General features: G+C 34.5%; 1 protein-coding gene across 6 annotated transcripts in view; it reads left to right on the top strand.

Annotated features, from left to right (window-relative positions):
- The window catches only part of roq (RING finger and CCCH-type zinc finger domain-containing protein roquin), a 96,315-nt gene that overhangs the window by 28,649 nt on the left and 50,375 nt on the right, over window positions 1-17,291 (top strand). For all 6 annotated transcript variants that reach the window (XM_076452475.1, XM_076452468.1, XM_076452480.1 and 3 more), the window contains 2 exons: window positions 595-795; window positions 4,828-4,960. In XM_076452475.1, the coding sequence (XP_076308590.1) occupies window positions 595-795; window positions 4,828-4,960 (334 nt within the window). The remainder of the gene's footprint in view (window positions 1-594; window positions 796-4,827; window positions 4,961-17,291) is intronic.

The following is a 17,291-nucleotide window of genomic DNA, read 5'->3' as shown; positions in this document are numbered from 1 at the left end:
TAGCCACTATATAGAATGGAATAAAGAAGGATCTTCTCATTGTTTTACTGCAGAAAATAAAACACTTAACAACTTTTAGTTATATTACATCAAAAGAATTGTCATAGTTAAGAATCTTGTAGGCCTTTGAAAGTGGGATAACATGCAGTGTTATTCAAAGATCAACTTTTTGTTCAATTTTTTTAACTTGAATGTTCTGTAGTACTTGGAAAATATATATATATTTTTCTTTGAAAGTTGAATAATTAAAATGTTAATTACATTTAGTGATATCCATAATTATTTTAGAGAATTTATTAAAATTCAAAAAGATTATGTTCTTGTTTTGTATTTGAACAAGTGTTTTCTCTATATTTAGTTTTATGTAAAATAACTAGCTTAGTAAAACTCTGTAACATTATTAGAGTAGTGTTTGTGTGTTTACTCAAATTTCATTCTGTAAAGAATAAAAGAAACTGTATTACTTTAACATTGTAGCCTGCCATTGACTTTCAAAGGAATATTCTTAATATAATTATTTTATATTCACTATTTAGGTGCAAATTTCCAATAAGATTTTAAACTGCAGAATATTTTGTTTGTTCAATTCTGAAGGTTTCCAAAAGAGAGGGTGATTCTTCTTTGATGCAGCTGAAAGAAGAATTCCAAACTTATGAAGCCTTAAGAAGAGAACATGATGCCCAGATTGTACAGATAGCAACAGAAGCTGGTCTTCGTATTGCTCCAGAACAGTGGTCTTCGCTCCTCTATGGTGACACAGCTCACAAGTCTCACATGCAGTCAATTATAGACAAAGTAAGAACATTACCTTTCTTGTTATTTTTATAATTTAGAAAGAAAAAAGCATTTACATTATTCTAATTTTGTATTTTCTTCTACTCTTTAATCTATAGTAAAAACTTTCAGTCAAAATCTTTGAATGTCTTCAGTCAGAAACAGAAATTCTTATATTTATAGGCTGCTGCATTATTATAGAAATAGGAGAATCATGTACCATACTTCACTGTAAATGGATAAGAATAAGAGATGTGTAATTTGAACTTTTAAAAGCTCTCAACTAGGCTAAACTTTAACAAATATGTCAAGAAATAGACATTTTAATTAATAAATGTAATAGTGCAACTGATATGCAAAATAAACTTTGACTTCCAAAATGTTGAATCTGGTATATTTCAATTACCATGGTGGTTCTATGTCTGATTGTATGCTCTTCAGATAAGGAAGTTAAATGGGCATATTTAAGGTAGAGCATCATCCTTTGTGTATGTGAATCAGCATAAGATTTAATCACCATTTCACAAATTATCAAGGCTTGTTATAAAACTTTTATCTTAACCACCAAAAAACTTTAATTAATGTCAAATGATTTTTAGACGTATGCAACAATAATTTTTTAATATCAACAGTACTTTTATAAAGTTTATAGATTTGCTAGTATATAAAATTCTAAGCATAACTTAGTAATGTTATAAAATAAGTTTAGGGGATAACTCCATGACATTTAATTAATGCATGCATTCACGCTAACTTACAAACTCTGCCAAGTGAGAGACAGTTTGATTAAGAATACTACATTGAATACAGCAGCATAACAATTACATACTGTGTAGCTGTTAACTGTGTTACCTGCAGAAAAATGTATAACAGGTGTTACTTTCTCAACATAGTTAGTCCTGTCCATAATAAAAGTAGCTGTGTCTCTATCATAATGAATAAATACTATTTTCTAGTTTCATTCTGATGTTTTTTTAAGGCATTTCTTTCATCTTTCAGCTCTGTTATTCATATCTTGTTACCAATGGCTATAAAAGGAACTTAAATTTGTAAGTGGTCATGATTGAAAGAAAGTACTGAAGACATTTGTTGAAAACTGCTTTCCACTAATGCTAGATCTCCTATGCAATACTGAAGTTTCACAAACCAAATGTATCAGTTAGACCAGTCATTAACTACATCAGCAGTTTTGTACATCACATCAGTTGACTGTTTCCAGCCTACTCGCTCCACTGGGTTACTGCACAGTGTTAAAAATTATTCTGATCTCATATAGAAACTGCATGATGTAAAAATTGATAATAATTTAATCTAGTGTTTGTGTCCAGTTTCTATATAGTAGAGTTCAGGTCAAGGATGCTGTCACAGTTAATCATAGCATAATTGAAGCTGGCACAGATTTTAACATTTTTTACAAGTCTATCTAAACCTTGTATTATAAAACTTCTAGTCATGTACTTTCGTTATTTTTATTTTATTTGAAGAGTAGATGTTTTACGTAATGTTAGATGACATGCATATGAGCACTCCTTTCTCCTGCTGTTTGCCAAATATTAATGAAGAATTTGTATAAAGAAAATATTGCTACTTTTCTTTTAAAACTCATTTTTATGATATCTTGGCAAGCTCTTTGTTATATGATTCCCTAATTCAGATTCTATGACACTGGTATATAATTATCTAAACAAAGAGCATCTGTCTGTCCAGTTATGATTGGAGGTGAAAATCATAACTTCTCTTCCTTTCTTTTTGTAATTGTTATCACTCGCTGTTCACAGCTTTTCCTGGATGCTGCACAGCACTTAGATAGTCTGTTAGTAGTGCCACCTTAAGTAATAACCAACAAATAATGCTTAAAAACTACCTCAAGTAATTCATTATATATCATACCCAACATGTAATGCCAATATATTTTTTATTCTTAGCATGACCAAACCTTAACTTTAGAAAGTGGGGCTGAAGAGAAACAACTGTTTTTGAGTGCACCAGGTTGTCTCTCAAGCTCCTTTGAGGCTTGTTGGATATAAAACCTAAAATACTGTCACGTTAATTAGGTGGGAAGATAAATAAAAAAAACAGTACACACGAAGACTAGTATTTAAAGTTTGATTCTTGCCATTCTTCACATGTTACAAAAAGTGTTATCTATTCTGATGAGCCCTCTGTTTTTATTATATTTTCTTAGAACTAAAATACAAAGATCAGTATCAAAAGGGCATTACATAACATAATCATGTAGGATCTCCATTTATAAAGTGAGACCAATGTAGGGAACAGGTGTGTCCTTCACACCCAATATTCAATTTTGCATACTTAATTATCTTCAAAATGAAATGGATATTAATACTATTCAATACAAAGATGTATATTTCACATAGTTTTTTGAAAACTATTACTCTACTTCATTTGCCAAACAACAATTAAAATCTACCATGGAACATCATGGTGTAAAAAATAAATTAACCATTAACTGCTGTATTGTCTTTTCATGCAGAAGCTGGACCAAAACTTAAACATATGTGTCTTGTTCTTAAAAAAAACAGAACTTTAAGAGACCTATGAACTGACAGGTCCAACATTGAGTGATAAATGTTGTTATGGAATAAAATATTGATAAGAAGCACTACATTAGGAAACTAGTAGGCTTCTCCAGGCTTACATTAACTAACACGAAAGACCATATGTGGCCAACTTCATTTTTTGATGAGGAAATCTAATAGGGTAAAATTAGGATTATTCGAAATGAACTAAACACCACAAAAAGAGGAATAAAGTTCATATATTAAATAAGAAATTCTGGATCAAAATAAAGTTTACATCATCAGTAAAACAATTTGTGAAAAAAATTCTGTTTGTTGTGATATATAAATTTGAGTGCATTATATTAAAATGATTTTTGGTATGATATAAAGCTGTGTTGGATTGATTGTATCAGAACTTGTATTGATTGTATCTTGATATTATTATTCAGTGTTTCATAGCTAGTGTTATGTCACTGAAAATTGATTGTTTTCGGGGAGAGTACTTGACAACTTTTTCCAATACAAAATATTTTGTGTACTCAGAGCACAAAGATGTGTTCAAATTAGGGACTTGCTTCCAAGATGGGAATATCTCTTGCACGTAATAGCATTGTGAAACAAAGAAATCTGGAGGCACTAGGATTGTATGGAAAATGGGCCCATATTTTTAGTAGGCCCTAGGCATTGTGCCTAATAAATAATCTGGCCCTGAAATTATGCAGCATGAAGTGGTGTGCTTCATACATGGCAATCTTAAAATGGAGTCCTTTTTTTTCCTTAATGAAGACTACACTGCATGGCTGTCTAATTTATATAAAGTGCAGTCTGTTGTACATTTCTACTATTGACATGGTTAGTTGTTGCTGATTGTTTTTTACTCTTGATCAAAACTGTATAACCTAGAAGGATTTTATATGATCTTTCCTGATAAATTGTGAATTTTTTGTAAAGCTATTCATTATAGCACATAATTCTCAATCACTGACAAAATAAGTAAAAGAACCTTATTATTTACTGAGATACTAAGTTAGATTAAGAAAATGTGTGTTTTTTTAATGATGTGCTCATTTGTTATGTGTGTGTGTGTGTGTGTGTGTGAGAAACATGATTACTTCTTAAAGGAATAGATTATTATTTGATTTTTGTATGTTTTGACATGTGTAAACCTGGCAAACGTTTCAGAATGAAATGAAAATTCTGAAACAAAACAAATGACAAAGTTATTTATTCTTTTTTATGTTTGTATAGCTATGTACAATCTAGAAATTTTTGGGTCTTGTATGCATATAAACTCTTCTGATTATCTTAATTTGTAAAATAATGTATCAAAGTTCCTTGTTATGAAGTGTTATCACAAAAAAAATTTTGATCAATGTAATATGCTTGTCACATAAGTTTTAAATGTTAGATTATAAAAAGTTTTCTATTTCACTAATAAAGGACATGTCCAAGTAATAAAAATATCACATTATATTTTATATGTCAAAAACAATACACGAGTGTTTGATATCCTTTTCTCTGTTTCTTACAGTTACAAACCCCACAGTCATTTGCTCAAAGTGTTCAAGAACTAGTAATAGCTTTGCAGCGCACTGGAGATCCAGGAAGTTTGTCTGTTCTAAGGCCCCATTTAGAGCTACTAGCAGCAATTGACCCCAATCCAGGTAAGAATGAGGGTTCTATTTTTAGAAAAGTTTTTTTAAACTGTACACAACAGTTTTGGCAATCAGAGTATAAATTAGTAAATCCAGGTTAAAATGTGACTTCTGTTTTTGGAAAAGTTTGTTAAACTGTACACAGCAGTTCTGGCAATTAAAGGATAAATTAGTAAACTTTAGAAAGTGAAAAGGGGAGAGAAGTTACTTTAAGTTTAGCTTAGGATTGCTAGAAATTAAATCGAGGGGAGTGTCTTCTACTATTAAGAAAGCAGTAGATAGTATTATTAAAAAATTGCTAGTTTAAACTTACACAGTTTTTTTTTATTTCAATATCATAGAGAAAATATTGTTTTAAACTAATATAAAATCACTGAAATAGATATTATCAGGAAAAGGTTTTTTTGGAAGTTTACAAATTTGGTTATTGAAGATTATATGATAGGTTTTGAATTGCAGTTAACTTGCTGGTGGTATGATTCTCATCCTACTCCTGCATGGATATTGTTTTCCATGTGGCTGATTTTTTTTTTTTTTTTTTTTATGCAGTTGACTTGCTTTGTTTGGTTTTATGGGACACATACTTTTTCTTTTCATCCACAATATTGTCATTTAAGGTACTGAGATATAGAATCAGGTTGTTTGGATCCCTGTCAAATCATTATTTTCTCCCTTTTGAATGAGCTCCTGCCACTTTCTGCCCAAGCTGGCATCACCTCTTTCCACACTGTGCAAAGAGTATATCTGGTACAGAAGTAATGTGGTCTCCCACATGTATGATCCTCTGTGAGTATCTCCTTTTTTAGAGGGTTCTTCAGATGCTTTTGAAGAATGCTACTTTCTTTCCCTCTACCTATTTAATTGTGCATTTCTAGCTGTTTATGTGAAAAGAGGTAGTATACCATATAAAAAGTTAATTTTCGTGTATTGAAAATGTATTTCTGATAGTTACGTACCTCAGCTTAAATGCCCTTCCTTCCTCTCCACTGAAAACCCGGGCTTGAATTTTCTTTGAAAACTTGAAGTGATTGTTTGTTAAAGTTCGTTAAAGGGGGATGCATCAGGGGGATGTGTAGTACTTCTATTGATAGATGGTTGTCACATGACGTACATGAGAGATGCAGTTGAAACACATTGACCCTTTTGAAATGGGTCATAGGTGAAAGGCCATATCTTTGCATTTGTTAACTTGACTATTATTTTATGAATTTGTGTCAGTAAGTTTGGAATCAAATTGTGGATTATCATTCAACCTTTAATATTATGTCTAATTTAATTTCTTAATTTAAAAATAATTATTAAAAGAACATACCAAAATATCGATTTTTACAAATCGCATGATATGCTGAATACAGCACTGGTTAAAATTAGATGTTTCTGATGTCGAAATACTAAATCTATTTATTCATACAAATTAGGAACGCAGATTGCTAATATTGACAAGCTAGAATATAAATCATGTACCATTTATAATTTGCTGAGATATGGCCTTTGTACTGAATCAAACACAGTTGGAAATGGTCCTTTTTATAAACTTAATGATGTAGGAGGTAGGTTGTATCTTTAATTTGCTCGAAGTTTCATACTTTTTGTAAGCTTAATAAACTGTAGTGGAATTTTAGTAGTAATTCTAGCACAATAAAACAAATATAATTTATGTCTACCTAATGTTTGTGAAGACAAACAACTCTATCAAAAGTTAGTGTGAATACTTAATGTGTGCAAATGTATATATAAACTTGGGTATATTATACCCTGTTGCAAAAGGGTTAATTGTAGGGTATGTGGGTGCTCAAGACTTGTGGCATGCAAAAAAATGTTATGCATATAAAGGTGGCACTGAACAAGAATAGGTATTTATATGAGAAAGAATAAGTACCTCACAAAAACATTTTCAGTATAGAAAAATTAAAAATTTCTAATAAATATGTACATGTGTACATATATCCTTTGTATGTAGACTAAAACTCATATAAATCTCCCCTTGGTGTGGATTCCTGTACGTGGTGAGGGGACCTCCCAGGGAAGGTTCTGTTCTGTCTGGTTACCTTCTCTGGGATCTAAACATCCACCCACGTGTTTGCCGTGCGTGGCGACCCGTGAAGGGGAGAAGAGGATCCTGGTGGTTGAGGGGTCCAACCCTAACACACCACTTTGGCCTCGAATTCCTGTAGACGGGTGGCCCCCCTTGGGTCACTCGGCTGGTCCACTTCGGCTAGAGTCAACCAAGTACCAGTGTTGGAAGTTCTCAACGGGTGTTGTGGACATTGTACCTGATGCTGGTGTTTGGGTATAGTGCTCACGAAACCCTGGCGTTGCTGCATTGTCCTTGCATGACTTTGAAGTGCGTCCCCTTGTAGGGCTCCATGGTGGGTGGGGTCAGTGGGTACCGAAATTTTTCCTTTTTTCTACGGATCCTCCAAAAAATTTAAATAAAATTGTGAAAAAACAGTCAATGGGTAAGCAACCACGTCTTGAAGACTCTGAACAGCAATCTTTAACATCAGTAACACACGTACCTCATTTTCTTATATTACATTCTCTTTCGGAAAAACCTTTAGGGCAAATGTCCCCTTTTTTTATTCAGAAGGGACTAGAGGGACTTGCTGGCTCTCCAAAGTCAGTAAAGAAGCTTCGATCTGGTGACATATTGGTTGAAACATCCACATCCCAACACAGTGAACTCCTCTTGAATTCAAAGGCAATTGGGGATATACCTATTGAGGTTACACCTCATGCTGCTTTGAATTCTTCACAAGGAGTTATTGTTGAAAGGGATTTGAAGAACGTTCCCGAGTCAGAGATTCTTGCTGGTCTCTCGACTCAAGGAGTTTCTGCAGTGAGGCGAATCTCCACTTGCAAAGATGGAGTTAAACTGCCAACAAATACCCTCGTCTTAACATTTACTTCACCACGTGCACCTGCCACCATCAAGGCAGGTTATCTCATTTGCAGGGTTCGGCCATACATTCCAAACCCTCTTCGATGTTTCCAATGTCAGAGATTCGGCTACTCAAAGACATCTTGTCGTGGTTCCCTGACATGTGCTCGTTGTGGAGGCAAGGACCACGATGCCTATGACTGTGACATGAACCCACATTGCATCAACTGCAATGGTTCTCACCCCTCTTACTTTCATTCTTGCCCAAAATGGTTGGAGGAAAAAGAGGTGCAGCGTTTGAAAACGATACATAACATTAATTATCCTGAGGCTCAGAAATTGCTGTCCGCCACTCCATCTCAGACACATGCTGCTGCACTTCATTCCACAACTACAGTGGAGTGCAGACAGATCTCTCTGTGCCCCCAAGAGAATCATTTTCAAAACAAATGAAAAGCCTTTTGACCTCCGTGGTTAAAAAGGTCGATGAATCAACTTCCACACCCATCTCTGTTCCTCCTATACATTCAAACAAACCTCAAGATCCACATCCTTCAGTTTCAAATACAGGCATTTCTTCTGATACATCTTTTTCTCCCACCACAAGAGACAAAACAATTATTCGTTCGCGTCCTCATTCACTGGATTCCCCTTCCAACAACAAAAACCTGCCCACTTGAGCCAGGGCAGGATCCATGGAAGTTGATAGACCTCCTCCGACTAAAGACAGTAAAGAAAAAAGACGTGGTCATAAACCGAAGGGTTCCCCAGCCACTTCACCTACCCATTCGTAAAAATGGCCACCTTGATACAATGGAACTGTCGAGGTTTACGTTCTAATCTGGATGATATCAAAACGCTGATTGCTTCCTACCATCCTGTTTGTCTTTCTTTACAAGAAACATTTCTCAAATCTGCTGATACAGTCTCCATTCGGCAGTTTTCTCTGTACAGAAATGACAGGTTGTGTGTTGGTTGATCAGCGTGTGCCCACCCTGTCTTTGTCATTCAACACACCCTTGGAGGCCGTAGCCATCAGTGTTTCCTTGGGTCATACCATCACTGTTTGTTCTCTGTAAATGTCCCCTGGAGAGACATATGATCAATCAGACCTTGATGCTCTCGTTGAACAGTTGCCATCTCCATTTCTAATCCTGGGGGATATTAATGGACATCATTCCCTCTGGGGAAGTGCTGTTATTGATGGGAGGGGTCGATCTGTAGAGCGGATGCTCTCTGATCACAATCTTTCTCTTTTCAATACTGGTTCTTCCACTTATTTTCATGCACCTAGTCAGTCCTTTACTGCTATTGATCTCTCGGTTTCCTCCCCTTCATTATTCTCCCATTTTTCATGGAGGGTTGACAGTAATCCACTAGGCAGTGATAATTTTCCGATCCTTTTGAGAGAGACTGGCCATGGTCGATGCCACCCTACCCGCGTGCCCCGGTGGAAGCCAAATCAGGCAGACTGGTCCTCTTTCACTGCTCTCGCAGAACTTGATCCTGCCATCGTAAATCAGCCATCAATAGACGACTGTGTAGCAGCGGTAACTGACTGTATTATACAAGCAGCTGCTCAGTGTATTCCTAAAACCTTGACACGTTTTCCACGATACCCTCGTCCGTGGTGGAATCCTGCTTGCCACTTAGCACGGAAGGCTCAAAAACGGGCCTGGGATACTTTTCGTAGATATCCCACACTTTCAAACCGTGTTACTTTCCAACGGGCCCGTACACATGCTAGGTGGGTAAGATGTCAAAGCCAGAAGGAATCTTGGATTAAGTTCACAACTAGCATATCTTCTACCACCAGTTCCAAGATCATATGGGACAGGATTCGAAAGGTTAATGGGCACTACAATTCTGTCCCCCTCTCGATCTTACTCTCTGATGGTCAGGAGGTGACTGATGTGCGGAGCGTCGCTGACACTCTAGGTGAAAGCTTTTGCCGGGTATCTAACACTTCTGCTTGTTCCTCCACCTTCCTGGCCATCAAGACTCGGGCAGAGCAATCACCTCTTTCCTTTCGAACTGACTGTCTTTTTGACTATAATTGTCCCTTTACACTTGTGGAACTGAAAATGGCCCTTGATCGGTCTGCCAGTACGTCTGTTGGACCTGATGATATTCATTATGACATGCTGCACCATCTATCTCTTGCTTTTCTTGATGTCCTGATTGTCTTCAACCGGATCTGGCAGGAGAATGTTTTTCCTGATGCCTGGCACCAGGCTATTATTTTACCTTTCTCTAAGCCAGGGAAAGATCCCAAGATTCCTTCAAACTACCGTCCAATTGCTTTGACGAGCTGTCTCTGTAAGACCTTAGAAAGGATGGGTAATGCTCGTCTTGTTTGGTTCCTTGAATCAAACAACCTCATCTCGCCCACCCAGTGTGGGTTCCGACGAACGACAGCACTCCACCACAGACCACCTAATTCGTCTTGAAACATCTATCAGTGAAGCCTTTCTCAACTGCCAACATCTTGTATCAATATTCTTTGACATAGAGAATGCTTGCAACACAACATGGCGTTTTGCAAGACCTTCATACATATGGGTTACATGGCCATCTACCCATGTTTATTAAAAAATTTTTAATGGACAGGAGATTCCAAGTTCGTGTGGGTTCGACACTTTCCCGTTCTTTTGTACAGGAACTTGGAAACCCTCAAGGCTGTGTATTGAGTGTCACACTTTTCAGTATAAAGATAAATGCCATCACCGAACAACTCCGTCTCACTGTTGCGAATGGGCTGTATGTCGACGACTTTCACATCTCATGTCAGTCGTCAAACATGAGATATATTGAGCGGCAACTACAAACTGCTCTCAATCATGTACGGAAGTGGACTCTGGCGAACGGCTTTAATTTCTCTCTCTCTAAAACTGTATGCATGCACTTTTGCTTTCGACGGAGTATTCACCCTGATCCTGAACTTCATATCAGTGAAGTTTTGCTGCCAGTGGTCCTGGAGACCAAGTTCTTGGGGCTTATCTTTGATCGTAAACTGACCTTTATACCACACTTAAAGCAGCTTCGGGTCAAATGCACAAGAGCACTGAACATCCTCCGTGTCCTCTCTTCTACCAGTTGGGGGGCAGATCACTGTTCAATGTCAAAGGTACATCGTGCTCTTATTTGATCGAAACTTGACTATGGATCAATGGTCTATGACTCTGCCAGACCCTCGGCCTTAAAGATGCTGGACCCCATTCATCACCAAGGACTTCGACTCTGCACTGGGGCTTTTCGTACCTCTCCAGTTCAAAGCATCTACATTGAATCTCATGAACCTTCTCTACACCTTCGCCGTTTGCAACTCTCTTTACAGTATACTTCGAAACTTCGTTCCTTACCAAAACATCCCACTTGGGGATGTGTTTTCTTTCTTCAGTGGGCCTTACTTTTTCAAAACAGACAATCTGCCATTGCTCCTTATGGCCTTTGCATCCAGGTGCAGTTGGATGAATTGGGTCTGTCCTTGGAAAACATTGCAGAATCCACTGGTCAGCCCATTCCCCCATGGCTTATTACAGCCCCTAAATGTGACCTTTTTTTAAGTCATCTGAAAAAGGCAGATACTCCCGATTGAAAGTACCGTCTTTTATTTACTGAACATCTTTCAAACAACATTTCTATTCCAATTTATATGGATGGTTCAAAATCAGGTGACTCTGTGGGCTCTGCCATGGTTTGTTGTGGTTCGGTGGTTGCGTGCAGAATCCCCTCTACAGCTTCTTTGTTCACTGCTGAACTGTACACCATCTCTCTTGTCCTGGATCATATTGAAGCTGAGCAGTACTCCAACTGCACTATTTATACTGATTTGCTTAGTTCTATACTTGCCTTGGAATCGCTACACGTTGGCTCACATTCTATTCTCGCTGATATTCAAAACCAAATGGCCCATTTCTCATTAACAGCTACTTCAATCCAGTTTTTCTGGATACCAGGCCATGTTGGTATTTGCGGGAACGAGCTTGCAGACACAGCAGCTAAATCTATCTGCTCTGGCACTATCACCACTGTGCCTATTCCGTACATGGACTATGGTCTTGTATTCAAGGCTCGGCTCCGTGCCAGCTGGCAGTCCACTTGGAGTGAGCAATGCGACAACAAACTTTTTCAAATCAAACCCTATATTGGACTTTGGCCATCTAGCTTCCATAAAGTTTGGAAGGAGGAAGTTGTTCTCATTAGGCTACGCATTGGTCACAGTTTTTTAACTCATCATTTTCTTTTATCTGGAACTGATGCACCAATGTGTAGTTTGTGTAACACTCAAATCACTATCAGCCACGTTTTACTTTCTTGCCATCGTTACAATTCTCAATGACGGCAATATTTTAAACATATTTTTTACCAGGGTCAGTTTGTAACATTGGACAGTGTAATTGGTGATGGTGACTTTGTCCACCTTGATAATGTTTTTAATTTTTTAATGACCATTAACCTTTTTAATCTCATTTAAGTGTTGCATATTTATTCATTACACCTTTTTAATTGTGGTTCCTTTTTTACAGTTTTAATCTCTCTCATTCAATTTGACATTGGACAATGGCCAGAACATTAAATAACTCGACACCAGGACTGGAAAGGCCAACTTCAGGTGACTAACGCTACTGTTTGAACTACTCGTTAGTCGTTCTGGCGAGTTGTTATTATACTTTTGCTGCATATCATTTCACACTTTTACTACTTTACCTTTTAGTACTGGCCATATTGACTCATAACCCGGAACCAGGACTGGAAAGACCAACTTCAGGTGACTGGCGGTAGGTTTTATACTTACCTGTTAGTCTTCCTGGCAGGTTATGATCATTACCATTCTGCTACAGGTAGTCCTTTACAACTTTGTTGAAGATGTCAACATTGGTTTTTGCCCCATTTTCTGTTTTAATTGTCGTTTTGCTTTTATATTCAATTACTTTTACAAATTTTACTCCATTTACTTGACTTTTATCTTTTTACTGGACATTTGGCTACTCATTATTACGATTTTGCTATGTGTCTTTTAAAACTCCTATTCTTTTACATTTTGATAATAGCTGCTATGACACATAACCCGGAACCAGGACTGGAAAGGCCAACTTCAGGTGATTGACAGTAGTTCTTGAACTTACCTGTTAGTCTTCCTGGCGGGTTATGATCATTACCATTTTGCTAGAGTAAATACCTTACAACGTCTTATACTCTGCTTTCTCTCTTAACATTGTAGACTAGGTGTCAACATTGGTTTTATACTTTTTTGTTTTACCTTCATTTCCATTTATGTCTTTTACTACATTTACTTTATTTTTACATTTTCACCGGATGTTTGGCGCAAATAGCCTCGCTGCTTTGTGCCATAAAACACTAAATCAATCAATCAATCATATAAATCTACTGAAGATGGGCATTGCACCAGTCAAGGTCAAGGTATGGCAAAGCGTTATTAGTTGTTTCAAGAGCATTAATTCCAGAGAACTTTGAAATGTATGTATAGAGAATTTTATAGCTCTTGGATCATGTGACAGTCCATCTGAAGTTCTATGTAGTTTTCTTGAAGGTTTCTTTTGAAATAAATTACTTAAAACTTAGATAATATAACTCTGAATCATAACATACATTGTAAAGTTAATTTCTTTCAAATGCATTGGTATTAAAAGTGTTTAATTAAATTTTGAATGTAACAGCTAATAAGCTTAACTAATAATCTATATTTTAATAGTATGTACATTTTAAGTTCTTAATTCTAATAGGCAATACTTTTAAAAATCCCGAATTTCCCCTGCTGTGTGACACACAACACATTTTCTCTTAACGTATTTTTATCCATATTTTATCAACCACCCATCAAAAAAATTATAAAATTAAATGTAAATTACTCTCTATGAAATCATCATTGCTCAGACAAACCATTTTTATAATAGTTTCAATTTTGTTTGGTTACTGAGCTATCTAATAGAAGACAAGATCCCTCCTACAACATCCACCTGTCACAGCCACTCCTTCATAATTAATAGTTCTCTCATAAGCTTAATTATATATTATTTATAACAATAGAAATGCAAGTTTTCATATATCAAATGACATATATAATAATATGTTCTGAACAGTTAGACTTTAGTTTTACTCAGAGTACCAGTATCATTCCCATGAGAAGGTTAACGACTAGTTTGGATTAATTTGTAACAACTTTTGTTCCATAGTTAGAAAGCCAGAAAAATTTTGATGGGGAAGGGTATTTGTCTACTTTTTGCATGTTATTAATCTATATTGTTTGATTCATTATTTAATTAAATACAAATTAAGTGCAATACTATGAGTAGTGTAAAAAAAATAAGGGTCTACTCACTTTGACAATCAAGATCAAGAAAGGCAAAGATTGGGTAAGTATTTTATTTTTTGTTTATCATGTTTATTTTTTATATATAAAATTAAAATTGTAAAAGTAACTAAAATGTAAAAATATGGATCTCTTCAGGTTTGTTAAGATTAGATTAAGTAATATATATATATAATAAAAAAATGTTTCACAAAGCATGCATGTGAGCAGCTTGTAGTGGCTCATGGGTAATGTATTTCAATTACATGACATGAACTACACGTGCCATAAGTGATTTACAAAATATGATGCGGATAGTAGTTACAGTGCATAGAGAAATAAAACAATAAAATTTAATTGTAAATAATGTGTACTGTAACAAATGTAATTTCATGTTATAGTTTGAAATCATTATATAGAAAGAAAGAAAAGGTAGTATACATTTTTTTTTTTTTTTGTCCTGGTTACAAGGTTAGACAAATTGACCAATTTCATTTTAACATGGGGTATACAAAATAATAGATAAACTAAAGTTTTACTGAAAAAAAATTTTGAAATGCATTTGGGAGGTCTTGAGAGTTGAACATTTTGAGAGGTGGGAAAAACTTTTTAAATTTTAAAACGGAAACTACTTTCTACACAGACTATTCAAAACAAATAATCAATATATTCATGGATAAATCTTTATTTTATTGAAAATACTTCACTAAAAATTTTTTTTGTATGTGAAAGACTGCCAAATGTGAAGATACACACCCTATTAAATCTAAAAAGACTAAATGATTGCAAAGAGATCACATGGTCAGTCATATATACTGAGTTCATATTGAGAGAGTTAAGTAAAACTTTCTTTTGCATCTCTTTTTTTTTTGTTTTTTCCTTAACTCTGTTTGAATTTGATCAGTTTGGCTGACCTTGTAACTACTATAAAAAAAATGAGACAAAATTTTAGTTCCCTTTCTTAGGTAATGACATCACTTTAAAACATTAAATCTGTATAACCAAAGTATTCTTTACTTCTGGTTTTGTTCAACATTGATATTATATGGATTAAGAAAAAAATTATACTCTACTCAACATGATTTAATAATACTTTTTTAAAATAAATAAATGCACATAGATTATTCTGCTAGTAGATTTTGATTTGTTTCCATGTCCTTTTACTTACTTTATTTAATAACCTGAGCATCCTTAATCACAAGGCTGTGTTTAGCATCTGCAATTTGAACAAAGTGGTAATTTTTGTTTAATAATAAGTTGAGTCTTACTCCAGTCTTAAACTAATTTCTTATAAACCCATCATTTCAAGTTGTTACCATGAGAGAATTACTCAGTATAAAATATTCAATTGAATAACTATTTCTCACTGACGTAAAGTGCACCAGACTTAGCATTGTGTGTGAATTATAAGTAGCATTCCCATATGTTTTTAGTGAGGGATTTATATCAAGAAAACCACTGAATAAAAGCACTTTTTATTTAATGGAATACCTCATGCAAAAATAGTGGCTGAATTAAAGGGTTTTTCTTTTTCAAGCTCAAAATTTAGGTTACTAAGAAATTTTTTGTGTGAAAGCTTTTCTAATAGCGGAAATAAAATTACAGTAACTAATAAACATATTAAGTAAGTGTTGTGACTTTGTGAGCAAATAATTTATTTGTTTACAATTCAGTTAAAATCACTCGCATAAGAAAAGTGTTGTACAAAATTCCATTTGATACTGTATTTGCTATTGTTTCATATGTTTTATAATAGTTTTAACAATTCAGGCATTTTAAAACGAACCTTTATGGCATTATGACCATATAATACTTGGGTAGAAATTAATGTTTTGGTGCTGTAGCTATGTGGATTGCAAACTCTGGAAAAGAAATAGTTAAAATTACATTTTAGTTTTTAACACTTTCTCAACAGGCCTTGTTTGTAACCATAATGTAACCGTGAAGGTATACATACTATAAAAGTACTTAATAACTTTTATGAAATTTTGCAGGCTTACAGTAAACATTGCCAGACTTTTGTAGACAAGTAATCAAAATGTTTAATTAAATATTACCAAAATTTGTACATAAATATAATAGTTGGTGATTGCACTGAGTTCAAAATGATTTTCATTTTAAGATTAAAAATACATTTCTTCATCTGAACATTTTTCACATTTCATTTGTATAATCTCTAAAACCTCCTAAATATACATTCATCATTTTTTTTATAATAGTGTATGTCTGTTTATACTTAATTCTATTGTTTTATTGACCTTTGGATGGTATATAACTACACAAGTTGTAAATTGATTGGCACATGTGAAGATCATGTTGTGGTAATGAACTAAGTACTGCAGGAGCTGATCAGAAACATACCATGTAAAGAGTTTTTATCATTATTAATTTTTAAATTTTAGCTTATTTTATAGTAATAAATAAAGCACACATGAAAAACAAGAAATACAGTACTTAACTGGGTCTTTTTTGTTTTGCTGTTGGTGAAACTTAGCCCTACATTTTATACTAATAATACTACCACACTGAACATTTTTTATTTTATTTAATAATGCCCCTAAGAAATGGAATACTAAAACTAAAAAAGCAAAGAAATACAATAATTATCCTAGTTATTCTGGCTTTCTTATGTGATAAGAGCTTTTAAAAATTCAGCTAAGCTCACTGATATAATTTTTGGGAGTACAAATATGAAACTGAACAGCAAATTAGACAATACTCTCTACATGAAATAATGCATCATTCAATAGATTCAAATTTTGACAATTTATTGCATATAAGTAATGTAACTTAAAATGTTAAAGAGAATTATTGTTAATTTGTGAAAGAGACAATGTAACAGAGAGGTGTGACAGTTGGTGTCTGATTTTCTATAGTATAACTCCATAAACAAATAAGATTGAAGACTATAACAATAAAAAATATAAATATTTATTACAGAAAGTAATTTACATTAATTCCATATTATTTAGAAGGATGGTAAATAAATTAGAGAAGAGGTAAGATCTAGAAAGCATATGTAACATTCCACATACTGGGGTATGTTCAGAGTTTTGTTAAATACTTCCTTATAAAATTAAAAATTTAAAACTTGTATTACATTTTGATTTATTAATTACATTTTCTTGCCAAGTTTATTGGTATGC

Source organism: Tachypleus tridentatus, chromosome 1 (genome assembly GCF_004210375.1).
Source record: "Tachypleus tridentatus isolate NWPU-2018 chromosome 1, ASM421037v1, whole genome shotgun sequence".
Lineage (NCBI taxonomy): Eukaryota > Metazoa > Arthropoda > Merostomata > Xiphosura > Limulidae > Tachypleus > Tachypleus tridentatus.
This window is presented reverse-complemented; position numbering and strand designations above follow the sequence as displayed.